Here is a 17,939-nt window from a genome sequence, read left to right on the forward strand (position 1 = left end):
TGGGGGCCCCACCTCCCCTTTTTAAGCACATACACAGTAGGAAAGCAATGTGGAGTAGCTCAGGCAAAAGATCTGCCTGCATAATAAAAGGGTGGGGTGGGGGGATGCCAGAGATTCACACTCTATGCAGATGGCACACCTGGTCCTAACTATTTTTTTTCATGCCCTATGTAGATAAGATACCGCCTCCCTGCTAGCTAGTTTATAAAACCCTTGCATTTCTCTGCAGAATGGCAACCCTTTTTGGGAACCCTCTTTGCTGCAGAGAACTATTATCTTTCTTTCGCCTATTAAACTTCTGCTCTAATCTCACCCTTGGTGTGGCCGTGCCCTTGATTTCCTTGGCTGTGAGACCAAGAACTTTGTGTCAGGTAACGAGGCCATTTTACTTTGATCCTTTTAGATCTTGCTTCTTGCTTTTAAGTTTTGTTAGGTGTGATCAGACTGGTTTACTTTACTTATTTTTATTTTTTTAGAGTCAAGATTTCAGTGTTGCCTAGGCAGGAGTACAGTGGTGCCATCATAGCTCACCATAACCTTGAATTCATGGGCTCAAGTGATCTCTTCAACTTAGCCTCTTAAGTGGCTAGGAGCACAGGCATATGCCATAATGCCAGCTAATTTTTAGAAGATTTTTATAGAGACAGAGGTCTGCCATGTTGTCCAGGCTAGTTTTGAACTCTTGTCCTCAAGCGATTCTCCTACCTTGGCCTCCCAAATTATTGATTTACAGGTATGAGCTACTGTACCCAGTTCTATAAAAGTTTTTATTATAGGGCTAATTATTCCCAATTACTGAGGCAAGATCCTCTTAGGTATTATATTCGTGCTTGTCCGGCCTGGCTGGTGGACACAGGCACTTTCCTTGGCTCTGTCTCAGCCCTGGGCACTGTTCCCTCTAATCTTCTTAGGTGGTTCTCTGCCCAGCTGCACATGGCTTCCTCACATGCAGGTGCCGGTGAGCATCGGCTGAGTGGCAGAGGCAAACCCTCTGTGAATCACTGCAGTTCTCTCTCTGTGTAGCTGTCTCCTCTCTTAGGCTCTGACCTGTGAACTCCAGCCTCCTGGACTCCTGGGACTCCAAGCTCTGTTTCCTCCCACTGTGGAGTTGGCCAGGCTTCCTTCCTTTGGTTTCCTCCTCCCTGTACCACATATTAGAAACTTTCTCCAGGCAGTGAGCTGGGCAATTACAGGGCTAACCTTGTTTGTTTACAATCTCTTGGGGACCACTGTCCTTCACGATCTGATGTTCAGTAACTTGTTTATCATATTTATCTTTTTCTTTTTCAGGCAAGAGGGCACACCCACATTCTGATACTGCATCTTGGCTGGAAGCAGAGGTTTTCTGGTGCCGTCTGTTTTAAAACCTTTTATTATGGAAACATTCGTCCATCGCTTATAATAAACCTGTTTGCATCCACTGTTCAGGTTTAATAAAAATCAACTCATGGATAATATTGTTTCATTTCCTCTCCCACTCTTTTACCTGTCCCCAGAAAACCCCTGTTACTTCATCCATCCATGTCAGTATGTACCTTATTTTTCTTAGCACTATCACAATAAAAATATCATATCTAAAAGTAGTTATTCTTTAATATCCAGTAAATGTTAAGTGCGCACATTTCTCAGACTGTCTTATAATTTTTCTTTTTTAGTTTGTTGGAATCAATATTCAAATAATGTGCATACATTATCACTGTTTGATAGATCTCTTAAGCCTTTTTTAATCTACAGCACAGGTTGGCAAACTACTGCCCATAGGCTGGCTGGCTGCCTGTTTTATAAATAAAAATTTTGTTAGAGCCTAGCTGCCTATAGATTGCTTTAGGCAGGAAGGATCTTGAAGGCAGGGCCTTCTTCTCTTCTTTCTTCCTGGATCTCCCACTCGCAGCCCAGAGCCCCTCAGTGCCTGCTTGCAGATTGGAAACACGAAGGTTTGGCTTAAGTGGGAGTTCTTAATATGTAGCAGCCTCCTCTTTCCTGCCTAATCAAAGAAAATAGTTTAAATTGATTTGTTTGCACAGCTAATTTTTTATTTTAAAAAGTGTTTAACGACATGACTCTGAATCTGAGCTACACTATCAGAGAGGGCTTCTGGTTGTTCTGCTCCTTCCCTCTTCAGCTTGATTCAGTTTCGCCCACATTACTGAGTGCCCACTCAGGACAGCTCATCCACAGTGCTGGGGCTCTTAGCCATGTGAAAGAGAATAACATGGAATTCCTGGACCTCAGGGAGCCCTGGAGTGGTGAGCACGTAAGTGAAGCAAAGTGGAGGAACATAAAGTGATGGGGGGCACAGGGGAATGGGGAGGCTTTATCCATGTGCAGACGCCAAGAAGGATGCTGGGATGAATGTGGTTGGCTTTCCAGAGAGGAAGTGTTTAATTTCTTTTATTTGTATTTTTTTTGAGAAAGAGTCTCACCCCAGGCTAGAGTGCAATAGTGTGATCTTGGCTCACTGCAACCTCCACCTTCTGTGTTCAAGCAATTCTCCTGCTTCAGACTCCCGAGTAGCTGGGACTATGGGCACGTGCCACCATGCCTGGCTAATTTTTGTATTTTTCAGTAGAGATGGGGTTTCACAATGTCGGTCAGGCTGGTCTCGAACTCCTGACCTCTGATCCACCCGACTCAGCCTCCCAAAGTGCTGGCATTACAGGCGTGAGCCGCTGCACCTGGAGGAAGTGTTTAATTTCAAGCAGCCACAATGGCACAGACTTTTGAGTAAAACCAATAAAATAGGCCAGTGATGGTATCTGGGGGTTACAAGCTTCCCCAATAGGAAGGAAAGGAGGGAAATAAGATCTACTTAATTGATCATCCTGACACAAGGAAACTCACCGCAAATGGTCTTAATGGGTCTGTTTGTTTTAAGAGTACTTAAATATACTCAACTTTCTAAAGGAAGAATGTGTCTTCCCGAGTGGTACCAGGCTAGAGGGAGTATCTGAGAATTCTGATCTGGAGAGGTTTATTTTGATTTTTTTTTTCGGTCATTTTTCCCCAAATATGTCTGGTCTAACGGCAGAGCTCTCCTCAGTGGAATAGGGTGCTTGGAAGGGTAGCCAATGGTTTCCTTTCAGAATTTCTAGACCCACTGACAAGACAGTGCCAGCCCCAGCAGAAGGCCATCACACCTGGTGGTCGAGTAGTAACTCCTGCTTAGGATTCATGGTCCCTAGACCACCTTTTTGTTCCCATTCAGGGGTGTGGGATTTGCCCACGGCAGTCCTCTAATTGTACAGTGAATTCTGGTAAATCAGTGGCATGTGCTCAAGACTGGGCAAATTTAGCTTGATAAGCATGTGATGAATCATAAAATAAGGCACAACCAAATACATGCTGTGGCAGAAATCCACAAAGTTCCACAGGAGGGCAAGGAATGATCAATGAATCCTTACCTCTTCACAGAAACTTCTTCCTCCAGACATCCACGTGGCTTGCTTTCTCACCTCCTCAAATCTTTGTTCACATGCATTTTTTTTTTTAATGAAGTCTTCCCTGACAACCCTAATTTAAAACTGTACACACTCATACCTGCTTCCTTCTCCCTGACGTAGTTACCTCCACAGCACTCACGGCTAACACGCTATATAACTTATTTACATCTGTCTCCATGTGCGCGAGGATTTCTGTCTGGCTGTTCGTCACTGTAGCCAAGCAACTATTAATAGATCACTCTACTGAGGGACTCATACGTGCAGGGTGTTGGGCAAAGAGTGAACAAAACCTTGTAGGGTCCTTGCTGTCTGGGAGTGCATGATCCATCTTGGAGGAAGAGCTGAATTTTAACAGGGAGGCAGTGTGTGGAGGGGGAGGAGCAGCAGCAGCAATGGGCAGAGGCAGAAGCGCAGAGGTGGCTGTTCTGTCTGGGAAAGGGATGGTGAAGGGATGCCCCAGGTGATGAGGGAAGGGATGGAATAGGACTAGGTGCTGAAGGGCTGGAGTACCAGGTGGAGAAGTTTATTTTGCAGGTAATCGGGGGGTGGGGGATGTATGAAAATGTGAGGAAAGGGAGTTACCTGACTTGATTTTGTTTTGGAGAACTACTTCAGGGACATGCAAGGGGCTGATATTAGGTGAGATGGAACAGAGACCCCTCTTAGGAGCCTGCTGGGCACCTGCCCCAAGCATGGAAATAAAAGGAAATTTTGAATTCCTTCAAAGGCACCTAGCCAGCCCTGAGGAGTAAATGAGCAACTTAAGCAAGAAGGGAAGAATAACTGAAAACAATAGCCAGGGAAGTTAAAAGTCACAAAATAGACCAAAGCTCCCTATAGAGACTAAAGATAACATTTTAACACATGTCCTTGAGTTGACTTCCAGAAACCAGGACCCCCATCAAATGAAAAGTGCCATCTGCTGGCATGTAGACCTCAGATAGGGGAAACTGAGGACTGAACTTGGACCACCAGTCTTGGTTCTAAATTTCTTCTTGAGGGAGCTTGAGGAGGTCATGTCCACAGGCCAGAGCTAACATTCTTTTCTGCTGATCCCAAATTTGCAGACAAAGCTTCATCCCCTTAACCTACTGTAAATCAGAAAATCTTCGAATCCACCTATGACCTGTGCCCTCTGTCCTCCACCTGCTTCAAGATGTCCCGTCTTTTTAGGTGAAACTGATGCATAGCCTCTGTGTATTGATTTACGACTTTGCCTGTAAATTCTGTCCCCTGCCTTTATTTTGTTATTATTATCTGAGACGAAGTTTTGTTCTTGTTGCCCAGACTGGAGTGCAATGGCATGATCTTGGCTCACTGCAACCTCCGCCTCCTGGGTTCAAGCAATTCTCCTGCCTCATTCTCCTGAGTAGCTGGGATTACAGGGACCTGACACCATGTCCAGCTAATTTTTGTATTTTTAGTAGAGATGGGGTTTCACCATGTTGGCCGGGCTGGTCTTGAACTACTGACCTTAGGTGATCTGCCCACCTTGGCCTCCCAAAGTGCTGGGATTACAGGTGTGAGCCACTGAGCCTGGCCTCCCACTGCCTTTAAAAATGCTTACCTATATGGCATTGGGGGGTTCAGAGCTTGAACATGAGCTGCCCAATTCTCCTGGCTTGGTGCCTTGCAATAAACTTCTCACTTTCTCTCACTGCAATCTTGATGTCAGTGTTTGGCTTTGCTGCACTGGGGGGCAGACCCAAGTTTGATTTGGTAACATAGGAAGTACGCGAATAGGCAAGGCCACCCACTTCTGACCAGAGGCAGGTAAGCATTCACGTTCACTCTGTCTTGCCTCAGTTTACCAAGGTTGTGATCAGACTCTGCTCCTCCTTCCTCTTATTGGCCTCCCTCTACTGTACTGTGATTCCCATCATTGCAGTGTTTTTTAACTTTTGATTTTGAAATAAATAAAAATATAAGAAGTTACGAAAGAGGGACACGTACCTTATACTCAGCTTCTGCTATAGTGAGGATTTATTTCCCTTTAGACATTTCCCCTCTAAATTCCTATATTATTGACATCCTTCCAATATAGATCTTTCTGAGGACTTACAACAAAAATATTTCATTCTTTGAAACACTGGCTTTAGATAAATCTTCACCCATATAACTGACACCTTGAAGAATCCATCATACACACGGAACCAGTCTTCTTACCTGTAAAAGCCAAGGGCAGGACCCAGCAGTGGGTGAGGTGAGCACTCGCCACTGCCACTCTCTCTCCCACTGGGTGCAGCCGGGACCCCTGGACAGAGTGGTGCACACAGCAGCGACTAGGCTCAGGAAAGTAAACGGCAGCAGGCTGATGCAGGAAGGAGACCACCGTTGGAAGCACCACAGAGCTGGAGGTGAGTGAGACACTTCCTCTACCTCCAGTCTCCCCAGCGTGGACTCAATGCAGCTCATAACCCAGAGTGGGCACTAATTCCAGGAAAAGCTCACCAACTTGGGCACAGAAACAGGAAAGGGGTCTCTAACGTTCTGAGAAGCTCTGGAAATCTTTAATGTATCCTGTTTTTTCCTTTTTCTTCTAAAATTTTTTCTTCTCTGTGCCCCAGAAATTTTGTGGCCCTAGTAAGAAATGGCAGAGAATTAAGTCATCAGGCCGGGCAAACTTCCTTTCCAACCAGAGCGTCTGAGGTCCCCAGAGGATGGGGAAAACCTTCATGCTTTTTCTCTCTGGCGTCTGGCTACTTAGCTCCGACTTAGTGCGGTCAAGTACACCAGAGAGTAGGGTAGATCAAGCCTCCACCACCCAAGCTGGCTGAAGGGCCGAAAAGGTAAGCCCAGGGACCCAGACACTACTGAGAAGGTTACAACGAGGAAGGGCTTTGGGAGTGCAACCCCTGAAAGTTGCTCATGAACTCTTGGGCTTACTCTTGAGCTCTACATGTACGGATCTGACCCTACACAGATGACGTAGACTTTTGAGTGCTGAAATGTGGGCTAGACTACTGCTAGAGTCCCAGGCTGGCCACTAGGTGGCACCTGTGTGAGACAGATCCACTGCTCAAACAGCAATCACAAACCACACAAGTCTTGAGGGAACTTGAAATTTGTAGTCTGAATCCACTTGGGGTGGTTATCTTCTAAACTAAAGATGATAATATTCACTGTAAGATTTTAATAATAACCAGAATCTCAAAACATAGTATTTAAAGTGTCTAGGATACAATTAGCATACTGAAAGCATACTCAGCATACAAAAAGCCAGAGAAATCTCAACAGCTACTCTTGAGATGAAACAGATATTGGAATTATTTGACAAAGATTTTCAAGCATTTGTTAAAAATATTGTACAAGTAAAGGAGGGTACTCTCCAAAAATACTGAAAGTCTTGCAAAGAAATAGAAGATATGAAGAACTAAGTGGAAATACTAGAAATGAAAAAATTTAACAAATAAAATAGAAAACCCACTGGATGGGCTCACTAATGGAATAAAGATGACAGAGGAAGTAGTAAATTTATAAATAAACAAATAAATAGAAATGATTGAATCTGAACAAAGATTGAAAAACTTGAGCAGAACCATAAAGATCTTAGTTAATAAAAGGTCTGAGCTTTCTATCATCTGAGTCCCATAAGGAAAGAAAAAAAAGGCAGAACATAGAAACATGGAAAAAAATGGCTGAAAGTCTGGTTTACCACTAGAAGGCAATCAGTTTAATCTAGTATAGTAATAGTTTAAAGCCAAAAAATCAGTTTATTAATTTAAAAAAGTCAGCATCTATTTATTATAAAACTCTCAGCAAACCTGGAATAGAAAGAAATTTCCTTCACCTGATAAAGACCATCTACTAAAACTTACAGCCAACATTCTACTTAATGGTGACAGACTGCTTTTCTCAGAGATTAAGAACAAGGCAAGGATCTTCTTTTCTAACACTCCTATTCAACCTTTTGAATAGTCCTCATCAGTGAAAAAAAGCCAAGAAAACCAGAAAGACCTAGAGACTGGAAAGGAAGAAATAAAACTGTCCTTATTCAGAGACAATATGATCACCTATGTAGAAAATCCCAAGGAATGTGCGCGCGCACGCGCGCGCACACACACACACACACACACACACACACACACACACAGAGCCCTCCTAGAACAAACTGAGTTTAGATTTAGCAAGATTGCAGGATACAGGATCAGCACGCAAAATCAATTATATTTCTGTATATTACCAATAAACAAGTAGAAACTGAAATTTAAAAAATACCATGTACAATAGCTCACAACCGCACCCCACATACACATATAACAAAACATGTATAGGATCTATATGCCAAAAACCATAAAATATTGATGAAAGAACTTAATGGAGGCCCAAGTAAATAGAAATTATGGCACTCCTTCATGGACTGAAAGACACAACATAGGATTGACTTGTAGGTTTATTAAAATTGTAGTCAAAATCTCAGCAAAACAGTTTGGAACTATTTCACAAAGATTTTCAAGAAGTTGTTAAAAATATTGTACAAGTAAAGGAGGGTACTCCTAAAAAATACAGAAATTCTTGCAAAGAAATAGAAGATATGAAGAACTAAGTGGAAATACTAGAAATGAAAAAATTTAACAACTAAATTTTATTAAAAAAATTTAACAACTAAATTAAATCTATGAGCTCATCCAGTGGGTTTTCTATTTTAGATGTTTAGAGGCAAGCGGATCCTAAAATTCACATGGAAAGGCAAAAAAAAAAAATAGCTAAAACACGTTTGAAAAAGAAAAATAAATTTAGAAAAATCACACTATCTGATTTTAAAACTCATTACAAATCTATAGAAATCAATATGGTGCAATATTGATAAAAGAACAGACATGATCAACAGAAACGAACCACTGTCTGGAAATTTATTCCTTACAAATACCCTCAGTTGGCTTTTTGTCAAATATGCAAAGGCAATTCAATTTTAATGGAAGAAGAAAGATATATTCAATAAATGATGCTGAAACAATTAGATAGGCACATGCATAAAACAGAATCTGGACCTAAATCTCACATATTATACAAAAATCAACTCAAATGGATTGTAGATCTAAATGTGAAACATGAAAATATAAAACTCTTAAAAGACCAACTAGGAGAAAATCTTTATGACCTGGAGTTATGCAAAATTTCTCAGATATGTCACTCAAAGCATGATCTATGCCAGAAAAAAGTCAGCTGGGCTGCATGAGAATATAAAACTGTGCTCTGTGAAAAGCCCTGGTAAGAGACTGAAAAGTCAAGCACAGACTGGGAGAAGATATTTGCAAATCATGGATCTGAACAAAGGATTTATGCTCAGAATACATAAACAACTCTTGAAATTCAGGTAAACAGCTCAATTTAGACATAGGCAAAAAGCTTGAGCAGACATTTCATGAAAAAGAATAAAAAGAGAGAAAATAAGTAGCATAAAAATTTTCAATATCATTAGTTATTAGGAAAATGAAAATTAAAACCATGAAGAAATACCATCCCAGCTATCAAATGGTTAAAATGAAATAACAAAAAAGGAAGAAATACCAAGTGCTGACACGGATGTGGGCAGCTGGAACTCTCAGACATTGCTGGTGGGAATGCAAAATGGCACAGTACTCTGGGAAACAGGTTAGCAGTTTCTTACAAGGTCAACATGTATTGAGCCTAGAAAACTTAAAAAGTATATTCACAAAATCCTGTTCTTAAACGTTTCTAGAAGCTCTAATCATAACTGCCAAAAATTGAAAACAACAGAAATGCACCTGGACACATGAATGGATAAATAAACTGTGGTATACCTGCAGAATGGAATACTCTTCAGCAACAAAAAGGAACGGGCTACTGACATATGACTTGGTGAGTCCCAAAATAATCTTACGGAGTGAAAAGGAGACAGCTTCAAAAGATTAGGCTCTGCAGGACATTTATTTGACATTCTTGCAAAGAGACAAAACTAGTGATAGAAAATAGAGCACTAATTGCCAGTGGTTGGGGGTAGGGGATGTCTGATTATAAAATATATCAGGACAGAGAATCTGGAGGTGATGAAGTACTTCTGTGTCCTGAAAGTGGTAGTAATAACACAAATCCATACATGTGTTAAAGTCCATGGAACTAGACACAAAAAACTCAGTATTTCTGTATCTTAATATGAAAAATATAAGTAAAAAATAAAGAGACAATATTTGCTTCCTATTTAAGGCTGTCCAGACATCAATATTGATGTTAATACTAATTACAATAATGGCCACCTCAACCATGGTCTTCTACACTTTTTTGAGCATCTGCTACACACTGCTTCTTTATCACACAATTTATATCACAACTTCTAATATTCACAGTCACCTTGTAAGGTGGTTAAGCTCAACCTAGAAAAAAATCTGAGGGTAAGGGAAGTTAAATAATTTGTGCTATGTCTCATAGTTGATAAGTGGCTGAATCTGAACTCAAACTCAGATCTCACTGCCAACCTCGTTCCAAGCCCACTTCTCCACACTGCTGCCCACTTAACAAAAAGAATGGAAATGGAAAGGGAGACATTATATAATATAAACAGCAGGAAGGGAGAATCATAGTTTGATTTCCACAGATCACAAAACTCTCAGCATATTTTATTCTAAACTTGGAGTTGGTTTGAAATTCTGAGAGGCTGGGGAAAATTTAAAAACTATGCTTTTGCCATTTCCATTTTCTGAGACTCCTCCAATAGGTGGTTGTTAATTTTCAGTATGAATAGTTCTCTCCACTTCTGCAAATGCACAATAATGCTTATTTTCCTTAAGTGACTTAAAGAATCATTGTGACTTACAGTTCGTGACCAAATATTTACTAGCTCCACAAATTGCAATTTTTACATTTGAAGTAAAGAGTAAGCAAAGTTCTATCCTCTCACACAGCTGATTGTCCTGAGAAGTTGTAACTGGTCCTTTATTTACATACCACTGCTACCACCAAACAAACAAACAAAAAAGAATGTAAATCCATTTTAGAGACACAGAAACTAAACTTTAATTTTAGTTCACTATGATTATATCTGAATAAATTTTCTGAAAACATATATACAGATGATACACATCTCTCACACGGCAAATGATATCTCCGTGAGAAGCAGGAGGATGAAGGCTGACATCTTACTTGTGAATTATTTCCAGCAACTTTACTGGATAGTAGGTGCTTTTTCCACCAACAACCCTGGCCTAGGGTATTTTTGTCTTAGCTAAGACAGATATGAAACTAAGGTCTCCCATAAAAGTATTTTCTTGAATGTTTTAGAATTTCTGTTCCATTGAATATATTTTCTTAAATATAATAATTGTTAATACATTTTGACTCGATATTGGTTAGAAAAGCAAAGCCCAATTAGTGCTTCATGAATTTTACTGTCAGGAGTTGGGTGATTTATTTCATACCCCAAATAAAAATAACAAAAATAATTTTATCACCAACACTTTCACTTTTGAGAGTCCAAATACCATCCAAGTACCACTGTTGTCAGGTATTGAAAATCTTGTTTGGAAGGAGGTTATGCCCAGAATAGTGGTGTGGGGGACATGGAGGTGGGCTTACCTTCCAGCAGGTCTCTGGCCAGACCAGGTTCTGCCCCCGTGGACCGAACAAAGTCTGACAGGACTGCGTCCATATCAAGAGTCATAGGATCATGTAGAAGTGCTGCCCAACACTCGGCTGAGGTGGGGTTTGGAAGCACACTAGAAACCATCCATCTGCAGGAAAGAAGAGAAAAGGCATTTTACCACGTAACGGAAATGGAGCTGCGCATAACAACCACATGCAGAGACCCGAGGGAGGGAATGAGCCATTTCCACCTGCTGTCATATTTTTTTGAACTGGTTTGATCGAACTCCTTTATTCTTTATGCAAGACACTATATCATAGGACTTGAAGTAAAATATCATCCCTCTGTACATGCCATGTGAGAGAAGTTTGTTAACGAGCTGAATGTTTGTGTTCGCTCCCAAAATTCGTATGTTGATATCTCATCTCCAAGGTGATAAAGACAGTGCCATCTATGAAGCAGGAAATGGGCCCTCACTACACACCAAATCTGCTGGTTCCCTGATCTTAGACTTCCCAGCCTTCGGTGCTGTGTGGAATACATTTCTGTTGTTCATAAGGTTCCCAAGCTATTGTATTTTGACGTAGTAGCCCAGATACACTAAGGCAAGGGATCATCACTCTCTCCAGAGCTTCTGACCTTATATTTTATTAATTCTAATAACTGATGGGGGAAAAAAACTAGATTATTTTAAAATTTCAAACACCTAAGTATGTCTAGAAAAATTTAATTAGAGTTGCTAGATTTCTAATCCTCTTCCGAATTGTATAGACTAGTAATACTTTCACAATGTGATGAATGTTACCCACTCTATTCCAATTCTGCCTTTATCAGTGTGCCATCCTATGCCCTCAGCCCTCACCCCCTACTTGGCTATTAGGAGAGACTCCAGGTTAATCCACAGTTGACTGAAATGTCACACTTGCTGAAGATGGCTGCTCAACTATCTGCCATCTCTCTTAAGAGCAGCCATCAATCCAACAACATCCTTAAGAACGTTGGATTTCCCAGGCAGCATGATCCCAGCCAGAGAGATAGAAGGATGTGCAGCCGCTGGACTCAGGCTGACTGTAGTCGTCGACTGCTGGGGAAAAGCCACGGTCACATTGCAAGTGAGAGTGACTTACACTAGTGAATGGTGCTGGGGTCTTCAGTGGGTGCTCCATCTTTGCTGAAGGAGTGCAAGTGCATCCTTGTGTTTGTGTAGACAAGAGGTCTGCACGTTATGGCCCATGGGCCAAATGTGGTCTGCCACTGGTTTTTGTAAATGAAGTTTTATGGGGACACAGCCACACCCACTCATTTGCATACCGTCTATGGCTGCTTTTGCACCTGGCTGAGTTGAGGATTTAAAACAGAGACCCTATGGCCCACAAAACTAAACAGATGTACTCTGTGGAACTCTATGGAAAAAGTTTGCAGACCCCATTACAGGCAATGGAAAATTTTATGCTAGAAAGTATGTAATTAATTTTACATATTGTGGGGTGAGTTTGAATCCCATGCTATTAATGACTGTCCTCTGTTCCTTCTTTCACAATAACCCACTGGGATGCATGCTGCTTGGTGGGGTAGGTCTGGTGTCAGTGGCACATATTTTAGAGCCAGGTATGTAGCCTGATTTAACCCTGGCCCTCCCCTGTCTGGCTGTGACATGGGCTTCACCTCTCTGAGCCCTCCTGTGCTTCTGTGAGAATGCAGAAATTTGTTCACCTAACGTTCAAGACCCTGAGGACTGGGGGTCTTATGCAGGGAGGTCCGTACCCTCAGGGACATTCACTGTGACCATCCCATCTTGCACATGGCTCCCACTGGTATAATTTTTAGTTGATGGGGCTAGGAAATAAGAAAATTATCTGACCTGATGTATATGGTACCAATTAGGAAATTGATTTCTTCCTTCTCGCCATGCACCAGGGCCTCGGCCGGGAGAGTGTCTTCTTTTGTCACTGCCACCTGAGAAACAGATCAGAGAACAACAGCATGTGATCTCCTTGCCCTCAGACTGAGGCCAGAGGCTGGCTTTTTGTCACAGGAGGCTGCATCTTGGCCTTGACCAATTGCCTGAGTCATGTACTCTGTCTTCCTGGGCCCTATAGGTCCCTGCTCACCAGCTGACCACCAGCTTCCATGCCCAGGGCCTGGCCAGGGGCTGTCTCAGCTTTCCTCATTTTAGCAAGCATTTCTATTTCAGTGAGGATCACTTGCACAGCACGGAGATGTTTGAAACTTTATTAGCACATACCACATCAGTACATTCAATCTCAGTTACGTAGAGAAATATAAATAACATGAAATTTACCATTTTAGCCATTTTTAAGTGTACAATTCAATGGCATTAAGTACATCTACACTATTGTTCACATCTGAACAATGAGGGGGAGAACAACCCTGCCTCTTAGAATTGCAGAAAGGATAAAGTGAGATGATACTGAAAGAACATGCACCATTACTATTATTATCATTGACATGGATTAAAACAATAGGCAAATGTACTGTTCTGATCTTGAGAATCTCGACTGCCCATACATTTATACATCCCTGTTTAGAGGGCGAATGATTAAATATGAAAAAGGTCAGGTTGTGTCCACCATGTTCAGCCTGGTGAGGAAGCCCACCCTGGCGAGGAGATCGCAGGTGTCTGGGCTCCCTGGTGAATGAATTGGATGTTTCAACTGAGATGTCAACATTCCAGAAGCCTTCATGACCCATCCCTTGCCAGACGCCATTGTGACCTTGGTGAAGCGTGATGCACTGGTGCACTGGGGACAAAGGCTTCTGTGGATGCCACGTTAGGGAAACACATATTCCAGAGAATTTTTATGGTTCAGACAAAAATTAAGAGAGCCCAGTGTCTTTCAGTGTGGGGGCATGAATTCTGGGAAGATTGGCTCTGCCAAACATTCAAACGCGTGGAGCAATGATCATTTTCAAAGCTTGGTCACGTATATTACTTACATAACCTCCACAACATAAGCTAGAGACAAAGATGAGTCTAAGAGTAATCTGGGCTGTGATGAAGCAATTTCTCCAGGAAATTCAATGTAAAAAGCCCTGGGTAAGGAGGGGAGGTGCTTCTTGCTGAGGAATAAGAACAGAGGTTTGGCCAGGCAGCGACAAAGAGGCCTGTGTGAAAATCACAAAAGTGGCTACAGGAATGTCTATGGGTCTCACTGAAGTTCTTCGCATTATTGCAGGACTGTTTCACCCTTTAGTTGTCCCCTTGGTGAAGCTGATACTCTCAAACACATGGTGCTGTGTCTCTGTGGGAACTGAGAAAGGCTCTAAGTGGCAACAGTGGGTAGTGCTGGGACCCACTGCTTGCACCTGAGGCTCAGAGAAGGCACACGTGTGGGCATTGGGCCCATTTCATTTGTCCAGCAGGTGCCCCAGGCTGGACACCCAATGGGCTCAATGGGAGGGAGACATGCCTTCTGTTCAGGGGCCATGACTGGGCTTTGGGCCAGGTCTCAGAGCATCTGGTGCCTTTAAAATAAAATATGAGCATAGATGCATCATTGGTAGCAAAACATTTCCTTAGCTGACACTCACTCAATTGTACTTTTTCATAATTTTCTCCTAGTATGGAAAGATGAAAGAAAAGTCTCTCGTAAAATTTATACCTTTGGGAATAGCAGTAAGTGTAGGATCTACTGCAGTTTTTTTGTCTTATATGCATTGAAATGATATACAGCTAGTGCTCGACTTACGACCATGATTGGTTCCAACAGGCCGGTCGTAACACGATTTGGTTGTAGGTTGAGTAGGTTATATGTACTGTACTGTGAAATGATGTTATAAAAATCTTTAAGTCATATTTTATCATAATTTTCTTTCATTATTGTTATATATCATAATTTTCTTTGTTCATTTTATGCCATTTGTATCATCTCTACACCATTTTGTTTCTTATTTTTACATTTAACAGGTTTAAGTAAAACACTGCATTACCAGTATAACTGGTTTAATATTTGCAAAACATACAAAATTACAAAATACAGGTGCATACAAAAATACAAAATACAGGTGTAAAAAATACCATAGGAAACATTTTCCCAATTGCAAAATATATCAAAATATATAAACATGTACGAAACATTTTATTGGCTGCTGGTGCTTGGCTGTGGATCATTGATGTCGTCATCTGAGGCAGCAGTTGGGGTTACTGGAGTTGGTTTTTTCATAAACATGGTGAGCTTTGTCTGAATTGTATGTTTCTTTTTTTCTTCATAAATGTCACGATACGGACGAAACACGTCGTGCGCCATCCGTTCAATCCTTGCAAATCGTTCGATGTTTGGGTCCATTGCTTCAAAATGTATAAGAAGTTTATTGGGAGGGGTTTGATGAACAATATTCAAGACACAAAACACAAATTGCTGTACCGAGTCTCGGATAACAGTTGGAATGGTGCACGCGGAGACGGTAGTGCTGCTGGAAGCTGGTCCGCACTGTCGTATGCCCAGCCGGGCAATGTTTGCGCTGCCAGATGCAGAGCAGTCGTGGCTAGCGATTGTGGTTGTAAAGTCGAATGGTTGTAAGTCGCATAGGTCGTAAGTCGATCAATACCTGTACTCATCAATGACATATCAAATTCTTCAAAGGTTCTTAATACGAGAGCAACAGTAGTTTAACTGACAGGAGAAAGTGGGGCACTAGCAATTGTAAATGGCACCTCAACATCCCAATCACTCTACTCTTGAGCTTAGATTTTTAGGCTAACAAGGAGAACACAGAATTAAGCAATGATATATATTTTACAAATATTTTTTTCCAATAAAAAATTTAAATATATATAATAGTAGACAGAATAGTATATTAAAGCCAAATACCCATCACTCAGGCATGACCATTATCAACTCTTAGCCAACCATGCTTCTTCTCTATCTCCAACCCTTCCCCTGCTCACATCATTTTGAAGCCAATTCCAGATAACACATTATGTCATCCACTTACTTCCATCTCTCTCTAAAAGACTTTTAAAAACATAACCACAGTACCATAATCCCCACCTAGAAATTAACAATAATTCTTCAGTGTAATTAATATCCAGTGTGAAAATTTCCAATGTTATCAAATAAGTTCACATATTTAGTTTTTCAACTGGTTTGAGTCAGAATTCAAATAAGATCTCTCATTGTAATTGGTTGATATGTCTTTTTTAATCTACAGATTCTGCCTTTGTCTTTTTTCCTCTGTATGTTGAAAAATCTCATATATATTTTTTTCTCTAGAGTTTTCTATCTTCTGGCTTTGACTGATTGCTCCTGTGGTGGGGCAATCCAACACAGTGCTCCTCTGTCCTCTGTATTTTGTGTAAATCAGCATGAGGACATAAGACTTGATCAGATTTAGGTTTGATTTGGGGCACATTTTGGTGCTGTCTTCTCTATCAGTTAGCACTGAGTATTTGACTGTCTCTGCTTGTGGTGGTAGCAGCCACTGATAATCATTGCCTTAAACTCAGCAATTCAAGAGGGGTTGCATATATGGCCAGCATAATTCTTTAATTCATTCTTTATTTATTATCAGGAATTCTTAAAGGGAAATTTCCACTAATCTACTATTTGGTCACCGAGTGGTAGACATCTAACAGAAAAGGCAAGATAGATGCTTTATTTGTGACTTTTAACTCATCATTTTACTCGGACAAGATGGTTCACTACCTTCCTTCAATGGGATCCATTTGTTACTTCTTTTTCTGAAATATTTTGCATTCATCGATTTAAACATATTTTATGATTTCAATCTGTCCAATATAGAGCAGTTTCTGTCTTTATTGATGCTTAAGTCCTGACTCAAGTTGCTTTGACACTAGTATAGCTGATAGTTTCTTTTCTATCAGGTGTGACAAGATGTTTCAGATCTCTCTTCTACATTTACTGTTCCGGATCTAGAAGTAGACATTTCTCCAAAGAACTATGAGTCTTTTTTACTGAGAATGGTTTTTCAAGACCACATTCTGGGTGCTTGGTGTACCCATAGCTAGTGGTTTAGTCACTGTTTACAGGACTTTTTGGTAAGGTAAGAAATATGTTTGTTTTAATAAAAAATACATCTTGAGTTCATTCTAATATTTCCAATTCAAATGGAAGACTTAGGAGTTTTTACTTAACCTAATCTCTTTTATGTATGAACCTCCTTCCCCCACTGAATCCTAGTTCTTAATAAAATCAGGAATGATAGCATATTACACAGTTACCCTTTCAATTTATCCTGCTCAAATTGAAGCTATTGATTAATGTGTGCTAAATTTGTATCTTGCTATTTTGATAAATTCTTACCATTTATAGCAATTTTCAATAGTTTTAAAGTTTTCCAGATACACAATCACATCAAATGCAAATATAGTTTGTGTTAACTCTTTTATTTTTTTGAGACAGAGTATTTCTCCATTGCCCAATCTTGTCTGATTTTCTTGATTAATGCATTCAATATATTACATATTATGACAGGTTATAGGAATCTTTGCTTTGTTCCTAACTTTAGTGGGAATAACTTTGGTGTTTCCACATTGAAAAAGATGCTGGGTGTTGGCTCTTGGGATAAACACACACACACACGTGCGCATGCGTGCGCGCCTGCACACACACACACACACACACACACACACATTTTTTTCACAAATTTAATTTAATTTAAGCTCCAGGATACATGTGCAGGATGTGCAGTTTCATTGCATAGGTAAATGTGTGCCATGGTGGTTTGTTGCCCCTATCAACCCATCACCTAGGTATTAAGCCTTGTATACATTAGCCATTTATCCTGATGTTCACCATCCCGCGACCCCTCACAGGCCCCAGCGTTTGTTGTTCTTCTCCATGTGTCCATGTCTTCTTATTGTCAGTTCCCACTTATAAGTGAGAACATGTGGTGTTTGGTTTTCTGTTTCTGTGTTAGTTTGTTGAGGATAATGATTTCCAGTTCCATCCATGTCCCTGCAAAAGACATGATCTTGT

At 40.8% G+C, this 17,939-nt stretch overlaps 1 protein-coding gene across 1 annotated transcript in view; it reads right to left on the bottom strand.

The window, feature by feature from the left end:
• Nucleotides 1-17,939, bottom strand: part of OTUD7A (OTU deubiquitinase 7A) — a 153,680-nt gene that overhangs the window by 97,630 nt on the left and 38,111 nt on the right. Inside the window, exons 3-4 of the mRNA XM_017518205.2 lie at nucleotides 12,842-12,936; nucleotides 10,974-11,128 (exon numbers count right to left, since the gene is read on the bottom strand). Coding sequence (XP_017373694.1) covers nucleotides 10,974-11,124 — 151 coding nt within the window. The 5' untranslated portion in view covers nucleotides 11,125-11,128; nucleotides 12,842-12,936. The remainder of the gene's footprint in view (nucleotides 1-10,973; nucleotides 11,129-12,841; nucleotides 12,937-17,939) is intronic.

The sequence above is a fragment of the Cebus imitator genome, unplaced genomic scaffold, assembly GCF_001604975.1.
Source record: "Cebus imitator isolate Cc_AM_T3 unplaced genomic scaffold, Cebus_imitator-1.0 Scaffold662, whole genome shotgun sequence".
NCBI lineage: Eukaryota > Metazoa > Chordata > Mammalia > Primates > Cebidae > Cebus > Cebus imitator.